The sequence below is a fragment of the Sparus aurata genome, chromosome 12 (genome assembly GCF_900880675.1).
Source record: "Sparus aurata chromosome 12, fSpaAur1.1, whole genome shotgun sequence".
In the NCBI taxonomy this organism is placed as follows: Eukaryota; Metazoa; Chordata; class Actinopteri; order Spariformes; family Sparidae; genus Sparus; species Sparus aurata.
This window is the reverse complement of record NC_044198.1, coordinates 20,930,393-20,942,453: the sequence shown is the minus strand read 5'-3', so window position 1 is coordinate 20,942,453 and position 12,061 is coordinate 20,930,393. Positions and strand designations below refer to the sequence as shown.

Sequence of the window (12,061 nt, the reverse complement as noted above, 5' to 3'; positions counted from 1 at the left end):
TTCATCACATGTAAAAATATCAAATTCATCTATGGGACTTGTGCAAACAAAAGAGTAGGTAGCAACTTTTTTTTTTTTGGTTTTTGCATTTTATAATAACATCTTTATTCCCCCTTGAATGAATGTCACCCACCACCCTTCCTCTAATAATCCGGATCGTCTGTCTGGGCTCTTTTTCGAGTCCTCTCCAGCTGTATTTGGCACAGAATCTCAGACTATTTGTAACCCTGCACTTTAAGCAGTGTTATAAGTCACCGGGGGCTGAATTAGTTGTTTGTTCACTCCAGTACAGGAACTGAGCTACTGGCCAAAGACAAGCAGCTGAACTGATGCGTCACTCACATTTGTTTCTTTAATCCTAAAAACCTGATTTTGAAATGTTTGGCTTTGGTGTCGGATGCAGATGTCAAAGATTAATTTACCGTTTCCGAGTGTATGTGTCAAGATCAGATGTACTGTATTTATTCAAAACATCAAACACTGAATGAATGAACTCATTGTTTTACCTAAATGTAAAAATAACAATATTCATATTAACGAAAAAACCTGAAGTTTGGCTTGTAGCTGGTCGCCGCTGCAGTCTGGTTGATAAACAGGAGTGAAGATAAATCCACTTTTTAAATCCCAGAGTTTAAAAATGAGTCACTGAGCTCTCCTCCTGTCGGTAAATGTCTCCAGATCAGAACCAGAATCCGATGTGACTCGAGGTGTTTATTCCTCCAGAAGGTCCGCCTCTGCACCTGACTCTCCCCTCCGAAGCTAGCCGGATTATTACATATCGATCGGGGGCCAAAAAGATCATTGCAAGCTAACCACAACACAATGCAACGTGTCTTCTGTCACATCATAGAATATTAATGCGTCACTTTATATATAGTGCTGATGAACAGCGGCCGTAACTTTCACCACAGAACCACAGCTGGTGAGTCCGTGTGGACCCGTGGGAAATGAATGACTTACAGGGGCGAGGGCTGAGTGCCAGAGGGGCATAAGAGCAATTTTACTGAACTTATCAGGGAGCAAAATCAACACTGGTAAAGTTTGCAGGAAAAGAAATCTGCTCTACATCTTCCTCCCTCAGTGTGATTACAAAATCATGTCTATAATTAGAGGAAGACTTATTTTTTCACATTAAAAACTTCATTTTCTCACACTGAATCCCTCAAAATGTGTCCAGATGTGAGATGCACTTCAGCACACTGACATTCTCTTTGACACGACGCGATTAAAATGCGTCTCTAATGTCTAATTACAGTAAATCTAAGTTTCAAAGCGGGCTATCCAATTCAAGCGGAGGGTCAGCTGTCACAGACTGAGGCCTGGAGGTTAAAATTAGACTATTCTGGTCTAATTGTTTAATGTCTGACAGTTGCTGTTATTTCACTGCTAACATTTTCCCATGCACTGGCGGGACCAGCCCCTTCAAAGTCCTGTGCGTAAGGTCCTCCTCCTCCTCCTCCTCCTCCTGCTCGCTGTTTCGAAATGGAACAGAACTCATCCCGAGCGCTGAAGTGAGTTTGAAACGGGACGTCCGACGGTCAAGCTGTGGATGCTGGAGCACAGGAATGACTTGCACGCCCTCGTCAGACAGCCAGCGATTTCACTTGACACGGGTTTAGAAACCGGGGCGTGAAAAAAGGGGGGAAGAGGGTCCGTGGAATAACTGAAGCTCTCAGGACATCTACCGCGCGTCAGGATGCTCGGGATAAGACACCGTTTCACTCTGACAGCGCTGGCGGCTGCTGGTAAGTCATCATTTATTAAGGAGCCGCGCATTTGTGCTGACCTGCGGATGGAACAACGAGTGACAAGGCGGAGAGAGAGAGAGAGCGCCTCCGTGCCGCGCCAAAGGTCCCCGGCGCATCTTTTTACGCACACGCTCGAACAGCAGCTTAGATCATCGCACTCTGCATAATTGAAGACTAAAAAGCATCCATTAAATATGTCACTCACGTCGCCCGCACTCCCAGTAAAAGGTGGTGGCACCAGTGTCCTCGTAAAAAATGCCCCTAAATACTTTCCGTACGTATTGCCCAGATGGTATTTATTCTGACTGAGGGAAGCCGCAGAGCACTTAATTGCCCCTAGTGCACCAGAAGCCCGGCGCTGCCTCATATAACGGAGTCATTACAGCCAGTCTGATTACTGTATGGGGCCTTAATTGAATGTTGCGCATGCCAGTGTTTATACAGCAGTGTCAGAACTTAATGGAAAAGTGGGTTTTGTTGCTCCTAAGGAAACATGGGTGACACTCTCTATGTTCATAAAGCATTATAACGCTTTATGAACATATGAATAATGCATTACCATGCGCCTGTAGCACTGTTTGACCATAGCTACAAGCAATCATAGATATTTATAACGCTGTGTAACAGTAATCGCAGCTCATTGTAACATTTGATTGCATTGTGACACATTGTGAGCCTACAGTGCCGTGTAATCATATTTAAAAGCATCAAATTGTCCAAAGTCCATTCATTCTACATCAGTGTGTGTTTGTGTTCTGTTCTTGGCCACTTAACAGTGACTTTTAGGCAGCTTGTAATGTATCACATCTGCCGGCAACACAGGGATTTAAATACTTTACCAAAAGTGCTAAATGGCCACTTTCTTATAATCACATTATATCGATCATAATCATGATTAGAATGCATTTTGAGAATTGTATTACACTGTAATCGTTGCAAATCCTGGTGAGTGGGTGAGTCGGCAATGATGAGGTATTGTCACTTGACCTTAACGGTCATTATAAAGTGCTTTATAATGTATTTTGATTGTGACTATTTATGATTGCTTAAAACTAAATGTACACTATATGTTCAAAGTCATGAGTCATGATTATTGTTATGAAGCATTATGAATTTCCATGAGTGCTTAAAACTGATTATAAAGCACGCTCGGTGCATTATAGCGTATTATAAGTATGTTCATAGTGTGTTATATCCATGTGAATCTAAATGAGTTATGATTATTGTCATACGATGATCATACAGCACTATAGGAGTATTATAATGTGTCATAAGTATGTTCATAATGCGTTGTAGGCATTAGCGTCAGAGGAAGTGTTGAGAAACGTTTCTTCAGTGCGTCGTATGTTTGTCATGTTCTTGCAGAAACTTCATGTTGAATTATGTCAGAGATCTTATGACAAAATAAACCCTTGAATGAATCTTTGCGTGAATACGCTTGAGCGGGATCATCAGCGATAATTGGATTTTAATTTCTCGAAAGGTGAAGGGAATGAATGTTGTCTTTACACCGGCTTCAAGAGGCTCTTTATTTGTAATGGATATCTGCGGAGTCCCATTGGTGAAGCTGCGCTCTCGGGTTCAGCTCCAGAGCAGCAGTGGTGAATTACCTCCTAGGTCATGTCCAAGTAGTTCAAACATGACGGAAAGTACCGGCAAAGTCTAGTGAGCCGCCTCGCTTGGGTTGGATGAGAAGAAGAAGAAGAAGAAAGAGAGGGGATAGTAAACAGCATGTCTCTCTTTAATTCTCAGATTCCTACGCTTACATGTGATGCTGGCTTGTGATGGTCATTAGAGAATTGAGTTAGAAATGGAGATGCATGCGTGTGTGTGTGTGTGTGTTGGTGTGTGTGTGTGTGTGTGTGTGTGTGTGTGTGTGTGTGTAGGTGTTTATGTGTGTGTGTGTGTGTGTGTGTTTTTATGTGTGTGTGTGTGTTTATGTGTGGAGAGGGATCAGCAGAAGCTCACAAAGCAAATCATGGAGAAGTCAGGTTTACTTACTCGGCTTACTGCGCCCCAGCTCTGTTTAGCTCATCCAATCAGATTGCAGCAGGTCATAAAACAGCGATCATGATCGTTTGTGAATGAGGGGGACTGTAATTACTAAACCAAACTGGTGTGAGCACTCTGTGATTGCCTCATGTCCCATCCTGCACGCTCCTCACACTCTTAACTCCTCTCAGCTCCTGCTGACGGCTGCTAAATCCAGAGCTGCTTGGAGTGTATGACCTCAAACTGGGTAGAGGCTCACTGGTTTTGAGACCATACTGGGAGATCCCTTGTTGTGCTGTGGGAGCTGCCTCCGCCCGCCTCAGAGGCCCACATGTGGTTATTGTAGTGGCAGTATTTAATCTCTGTAAATTCCTAACGGAGATGGGGCTACAGGTGGTTTGAGTTTGGTCCTGCAGAGGAGAGGGGCACCTGGCTTCAATCAGCATGTGTCAGACCAGAGTGACCAAGGCTGACTGAGGCGGTGAAACGGCACCTATACTGGAGACTGGGGCTGCTACTTATGTTTTTAATTATCAGTGAATCTGTTTTGTTTTTATCGTATTACAAGATTAATTATTTAGTGTATAGAATGTCAAGGGAAAGCGTGGAAAAATGTCCGTCACAGCAGCCAAGAGCTCGAGATAATGTCTCCAAATTGCTCAGTGTATCATTAGAGCTGAGATGATTTGTAGATTTATTTTTGGTTACTACTAGTATAAGTCTACATGCTTCAGTGATTAAAGCACATCAGCTTTCTCATATTGTCCAGTTCTGCAGCACTGTATTTCAAGATCTTTTACATGCAAAAAAACATTATTATACACTGTATAACACACCGGAGAAAAGGAAACAAATGAAAAAAGCACAAGACATTTTTGACATTGTATAGATTAATGATTAATCAAAAGATAATGATCAGAATGATGTGTGGTGAAAATGATCATCAGTCGCAGCCCTCGTTATGTTATGCTGTTATTAAAGAAGCACTGAGAAGCAAAGGTCAGTGAATAGTTAAATTGTTTTGCTCTATAGATGACGTGAACACCACTCATCCACACGTTCATTATCTATAATCGCTTATCCCTCTGACCGGGGTCATGGGGAGGCTGCATATGGAGCCAGAGTATGCAACACTTGGTGTGCGTTAACTTTCTATGATGTCATTCAGTCAATGTCAGAATCTAGAGGATGGCCACCAGAACATTCGAATTCTCCCACAATCTCACAAATAGTCCAAAACCCTAAAATATTTCACATTACGTTGATTCAAAATGAAAATAAAGAGGCAAATCCTCTTATATGAGAAGTTGAACCAGCAAATGTTTGATTGTTCGGCTCCATAAATTCAGTGATTATTTCTCGATGAGTCTATAAAAAATGTCAGAATGAAGTTGAAGGTGCCCATCACAATTTTCTATAAAGCCCGAGATGTGATTGATTCCCTTGTTTAATTCAAACTATTGTCCCCAACCCAAGCTTTCCCCCTATAGTGACAAATTCCCACAATTTAGAAACTGGAACTAGATCATGTCGGGTATGTTTATCGCTTGGGAAACGACTTCAAGGAATAATTAATGATCAAAATAGTCGGTTGTTTTTCTGATTTAATGATTTCACCCCTTCTCTCTTTCACTTTGTTCTGATACTGATAGATGAAAGCTGAAGAGGTTTGTCCAAAACCTTCCTAAAAGGGAAGCACATCACAGAGATCCCATGTGGTGAGACGCCGGATGAGAGAAACAGCCATCGGACACGTTTTAGTTCACACGGTTCATTGACACGTGTCTTGTCGCACAGCAAGAGTGTAGATGCTCTTCTGACTTACGCATTAAATGTCTCCGTGACTACGACTGCTACAAAGACTTGATTCAGATTCCTCAGCATTCCTTCGAGCGCTGGGATGCTTTTCCCCTGCAGTCTCTCACACCTCAGATTTAGGAACTTGTCTTCTTTCTGCATTAAAATGAGCACATGGAAATCCGACCTAAGTAGGTGGTGGATTAATTGAAAGTTGCGAGGTCACTGGGTGCAAGTCTTCAGCCATTTAACCTCTGAAATTTGAATTTATGAGACTTGGTGAACCTGGCCACCCTGCGTCATTAGCAATATGTCTCCCCTTCCTCCTTTACTCCGCTATCTTTCATTTGAATCAGCTCACTCCCTGAGTCGCAGCAATCAGCACTAATTTGACATAAACTGTCTGCTGGCAGCAACAGACAGATTCTCTGGAATGTTAAGTAATTAAGATCTGGTCATGTTAGTTTATTCAGCATCTTTGATGTGTTCAGTTTTAGCGTACATTTTTTTTTTCTGTTAATCAGTCAAGTGGAACTGTTGTCTGAAGTTATTCAAACTCCACTGAACACTTTGAAGATGTGACAGAAAATCAAGTTCATCGCCTGACTTCTGCTGGAGGCGTTATGACACCGTCAGACCCGACTGTCACCAACGTGTCTATGAGTTTAGTCAATATCAATAATTATTGATCATTTTTGGATCAGCGTTAAAGACGCAGCCAACAAGGGTTGAATTTAACCTCTTTAGTTTGGATTTTACCACTTTATAATGGCGCACGAGTTACAATTATGGTGACACTACAAGGAAAAAAACACACAAATGAAATTTCATTAGTACATAATAATACTGACTTGACATTTTTATTGACAATTTCCTCTTCGGCAAAACCCATTTTCTCACTCGTGTGGTAATAGGTTGTGCTTGTGTTTCTCTCGTGGTTGGTCTGTAAACTACATTGCCAACAGTAGAGCTGATGTTGCAAACCATTTTGGCTGTTGCAGCTGCAGTGTGTCTGGGCTGCTAGGCAGAGCAAACAGGTGGGGCGGCAAAGCAGGGACAGCCAGTCCGCTCAACCTAACAAGCCTAGAGACACTCGAAGAGCGAAGAGCCCCGGCACGTCATGCATACATGTGAAACTATTGAACATTTAATAGAACGATCATGTGTCTGTCACCGATGCATATCTCACTTAGTGCAGACGGAAATTTCTCAACAACTGTCAGATAGATTGACATGAAATGTTGCAGAGACATTCATCATCCACAGAGGATGAACCCCCCCTGACATTGGTGATCTTTATGATTTTCCTCTGGCTTTTCTTTCCGGCACCCCAGATACCCAAGATCCATTTGTTAGAGTGGGTTAATTTGACAGCCTGGTGGACAATCAAGAGAACAATTATCATTTTCAAAAAGAAATAAAGCAGCTTGCAGGCAAGTGGATCACGGAAACTCCACAAAACTGCTGATATGTATATATATTTTTCAGTTCTCAAGGCCTTTCTGGTCAGAGGTATGTGTGCTGTGGTAGAGGTGCAGGTTTTCACACTTACTTCGAATAAGGATCTGTGTACCAACACTTCTGTCATCCTTTACATTTCCCGTGTGACAATGATTGTGACTGTGATACATTGACTGTGGTTCACAGTGTTCCAGAAGCACTTCAATCTGTGTCGTGAGATCGGTCATGTTTACATCGAACACTACTGATAACAGCGAAGGCTAGGAGCAACAGAAGGTTTCCATATTTAAGTACAGTCACGAAGCCTCTAAAGGACCTGCAAACTTGTCTCTATGCTCGAAAAACAACACAATTGCCACAAAAACACCTTCTAAAATTATTCCAGTGGACATTGAAAGTGTGATGGGTGCAGCGTGTATCATTTTCCTGCATTCAAATGAGTTTGGACTGGCATTTTGGTCCTGGTAGGTATACATCTCTGCAGGCACTTTGCAAAGTATGGTGTTGTGGTGGCTAACCAAAGTTGGCACAGAGAAACATGCACTGAGACTACAATGTGCAGCACCGAGAAGGAAACAAGCTGATTTGTTGATCCAGTGCTCGTGAAAGGCTGAGAGTTTCTGATTAAGTGTGTATCATTGACATGGATCTTGATGGTGAAACACACAATTTGTGCTACTTTTGAAGTAGAAGATGTGACTCTGTAAACGCTGACACCACCATAGCTCCCATTGTACAGGAAACCGAAGCGGTGTGGTTTGCAACTGCAAATACATGTGGTTTTTGGGCACAATAAGCTCCACTTACTGTCAAAAGTCACATCAGCTGGCATCTGCTGGTGGAAAACAAACATGACAACCAGAAAACCATGGCTACATTTTGGAAAATTGGAAATTGACTGAAAATCTTGTTCTTAAAGTCTGTCAGTGCACATCTAGAAAGCATGCTGGTCACGGCAGTCATCAGCTACAAATGCAGGTGTGACTGTGAGCCAAAATGTCATTTAAACATCTTGCGAGTTCAAAGAGAATTATTCTAACTACGTAAATATGAGGATGTGCAGCTTGTCTTTGGTTTCATTTTGATTTTTCGTTTTTTTTGTAAAATGAATCCCCATTCCAGTGCCTGTCTTTGTCTTTTTCCCGCCCTTACCTCTCATGTTCCCCCTAGTTTTTTATGCCCTTGTCATTTTTTGCAATCCCACTTGTGTTTCTCAGGCTGCATCCTGGTTTGTTCTTTGTATAGCTTTCTGTTTCTTTGTAGTACTTTCGGATGTGCCCAGCCTGATTTTATCAGTTGCCTGCCCCTTTGTTTGCTTTTTTTGTAGATTTAGACTTGAATCCCGTGCAGTGAGGACGAGGCACATGCTGCTCCCGCTCTACCAACTGAGCTAACTCCCCTTGGTTCCTTTTTTGACAAGGCGGGGAGGATACAATTTTCAGACTCCCGACAAACGAGACACTGAAATGAATGAGTTTTTCAGTATTGTCTATGTAGTTAAGAGGCCTGTTTGTATTATATCATATTTCCACTTCCAAATAAAGTTTAGACACTCTCAGCTATGCTAGTTTGTTATTATTAGAGTGACATATAAACTGTATTTTGTTTTAGGGAAGTCCTTTTAAATAGCAGAATCACACAGAGCTCGTTGAGATGAAGATGTACTCGTGCATCTCGTGAACACGTCGATGATGTCAAAATATAGCTCGTCGTGGAGGAAGTTGCACTCGGCGGATAAACACGAGACAGAAGAGCACATTTCCTTGAAGAGCTGTGATAGTCAAAGGAACGTTCAAAGGTTTTTGCCCCCGGGGCCTGTGAAACCACAGAAGGCCACCCACATGACTCAGTTTCATACTCGCTACAGATGTGTAACTGATTCTGCTGTCTCTGCAGCATGTGGCAACCATGCAAAACCAAAGATGTTGGATTTCAGGTAGAGTTCGTGTATTGTGTAACGTCAGTGAGGGAATTACTAGCACGGCTGATCACAACTGTGCCTTTTCTACCCTCAAGTCATGTCAGTTAGCTTGCAATGAGTGTTGAACCAAAACTACAGATAATGTTTTGTTTTACACCATATGGAAGATATGAACAGGAAATATGGTATGACATGCAACAAAGAGCCCTAGATGGAATCTTATTGTGGGTGTTGGGGTTTATATGGTATGCATCTTAAGTACGAGGCCACCGGATACCACTTCAACAGATCAATTAAAAATTGATGAAGTTCATCACTTAAATTTTGACGTACTTGCCACCGCAACGCTCATCAAATGACTCAAAATCTACTTGCTTTAAAGTTGAGTGTGCTATGAAAAATCTAAATCCGTCCTGTCTGTGTTTGGGTGAGCTCACGAAGACAAATTCACGTTAAATGAGGTTATTAAGCTTGTTTGAAATAGTGCAGGTTGACATAACCTAACATTACCATTATAACATTATAACATTATAACATTACCCAATAAAAATGTTAAAGGTGGGATAACTAAACCCAGGAAAGACAAACATTTCTGGGGAAAGTCTGGCAAGGAATCAGTGGCAGGCTTGAATACATTTTCAGACTTTCAGTAAACTGTTCAATGCAAAATCATCTACCTTTACAGCCATGCTCGCTGCAGTGACCATTGATTGGTAATTGATTAATAACCAAACTCGGGCCATGTTGGGCATGATGTATGTGGCCCACATCTAGAAACAAGTCATATGATATGTCTGGTGTCCTTCAGACTTTGCTGTGTGTTGCTGGACTCACCCCTCGTATCTCTTGGCCTAGATTCTGCCGAGTGTTTGCCCGACTCGATCCAGAACTTTCAACACTGATCTCAGTCTACACTATGGCGGTATCTCACGACGGAGACTGTTTGAGAAACCACGAGTTTCACATTTCTGGTTTTGAGTGAAAATCTTGGATGAACTGCCATGAATTTGATCCAGAGCTTCATGTTTATATTGTCCCTTTTCTTTTGTTTATATATTACAAAGCTATTCAGAGCTGTTCTTTATATTTAATGCTTTAATTTGGGGAATGCAATAACATGCTAATATGCTAAAAATAAGATGGTGAACCTGGTCAACATCATGCCAGTCCAACATAAACATGTTAACATTATCATTGTGAGCATGTTAGCATGCTGACTTTAGCAATTAGCTCACAGCCGACGGCATAACCTCACAAAATAGCTGTAGCGCGGCTGTGGAGTCATTTGATCTGTCCACAGTTTTGGTCCGTGCTCAAATAGTTCAACCACTTGGTGAACTGCCATGAAACTTTGGACACACTCATGGTTCCCAGAGGATGAATCCTACTGACTTTTGTGGTCTGACGACTTGTCTTCGAGCGCCACCAGGCTGTTTGTGGTTCCGAGTGAAAGGAACTGTAGGATGTATAACTGTGCAGTGTGACAGACATTCAAGGTCTTTGTGATCTTCAGTTATCCCCCGACACCATTATCACTGTGCCACTTGGAAAGTCTTTTTACATAAAAAAAAAGCTAAATAATAAACCTGAATAATGTTTTATATATGAATGGTGACGGTCGGTGACACATAGCCGGATTTGGTTTTGCCACAGAACTGAGTCATCGTTCCATCATTATGTCTCTGTGTCTGCCATCGCGGCAGACGGAGAAGTGAGAGGCAAATAAAAGGGAACTCGGGGTTGCCAAGGTGACATTTATGCCAAACATTTTTCAGTCTTCTGACTGTAAATGTGAAGTCATCTCCAGAAGTCTTATGGTTTTAGCAGCAGCACGCAGAACTTAACTTCCCCCTGGACTACGTATCTGCATGAAGTGTTTAAAAAACCTGATCGTCCTAAAAGTGGCCTCTAAGCCTGCAAAATAAACACAAATACTGATATGATAGTGAGATAAGTGCAGAATAATCCCCAAACTTCAGCCAAAAACACACACACACACACTCTGTCCTGAAACTGATAGTCGTCATAAAAGAGCTTCAAATAAACAAGACACCCCTGAAGGTGCGACATCACATGTCGTGTCAGCTTACGTAGGGCTTAACCTCCAGGGAAGGTCAAACCTCACACATGTGTAAACACAGAGACGCACATTGACCACATAAAAGCATTCTGCATGTGTTTCACACTTCATCGCCCGTCGCCACCTTTTCTTCAGGCTGTTACAATTTGAGCATTTTCAGGAGCATCCCCTTAACCCCACCGAGCCCTCGACTAATTGTTTCCACATTGAGAAAATGTTTCAAGAAGGATTAGGTGGAAAGACATGGGCCTCAATCATGCGTTTGATAAGTATATTTAAACGGCACCCCCGGATACGGCGCGTATCAAACATTAAGTTCCCCCTCGCAGACAAATACAGACTATCAGTTATTTACTTGAAGTTATCTCCTCCGTCAGCCGCACTCTGCCGTGTCTGCAGACAGTCCTGTTGGCGCTGTGGTATTTCTTTCGCCCATGTGACCTCTGGCACCGCACAGTTGTTGTGAGGCGTAGGGGGCAAAGAGGAGGGAGGGAGGAGGCAGACAGGGAGGTGCAAAGGAGGCTGTCAGGAGAGGAAAAAGCTGCTGCAGAGACCATTTGGCGAATCTGTGGCGGCGGCGGGGGTGGTGGGGGGGGGAAGATTGCATTATCTCCAGCTTGAGCAAAAACAAGGGAGAGGAGTAAAAAGTGCAGAGGTCAAAGAGAGAGCAGACAAGCGCTGGTTCTGTTTTCCACACAGATGACACGGTTAGTCATCTCTGCAGCTTCTGTGTTCGATATGAGTAGTCAGCAGATGCTTTTTGCTTGAAAACAAAGTCAAACGTGCTTTTTCCAACTCACTACTGTTCAGCAGTTCAACAATGTACTTGAAAAGATGTTGCTGACACTCTGTTTTGAGCCAAAATCTTCAACCGAATCTCCACCGACATGATGGGGAGTAGATGCTGACCGGATTTTCATTTTTTGGGTGAACATACCCTTTTAATGCTTTCCCAGAGTTGACTTTACTTTGAAAAGCTCTGTTTGTTTTGTTTGGTCTGTCTGGGTGTAGTTTTTGATAAAGAGATTTTATTGTAAAACAGGATTGAGGTCCGTCTAAAGT

General features: G+C 42.4%; 1 protein-coding gene across 1 annotated transcript in view; it reads left to right on the top strand.

Moving 5' to 3' along the window:
• The first annotated feature begins 1,469 nt into the window (after window positions 1-1,469).
• The window catches only part of itga1 (integrin, alpha 1), a 50,788-nt gene continuing 40,196 nt past the window's right edge, over window positions 1,470-12,061 (top strand). Inside the window, exon 1 of the mRNA XM_030435804.1 lies at window positions 1,470-1,745. Within this exon, the coding sequence (XP_030291664.1) occupies window positions 1,697-1,745 (49 nt within the window). The 5' untranslated portion in view covers window positions 1,470-1,696. The remainder of the gene's footprint in view (window positions 1,746-12,061) is intronic.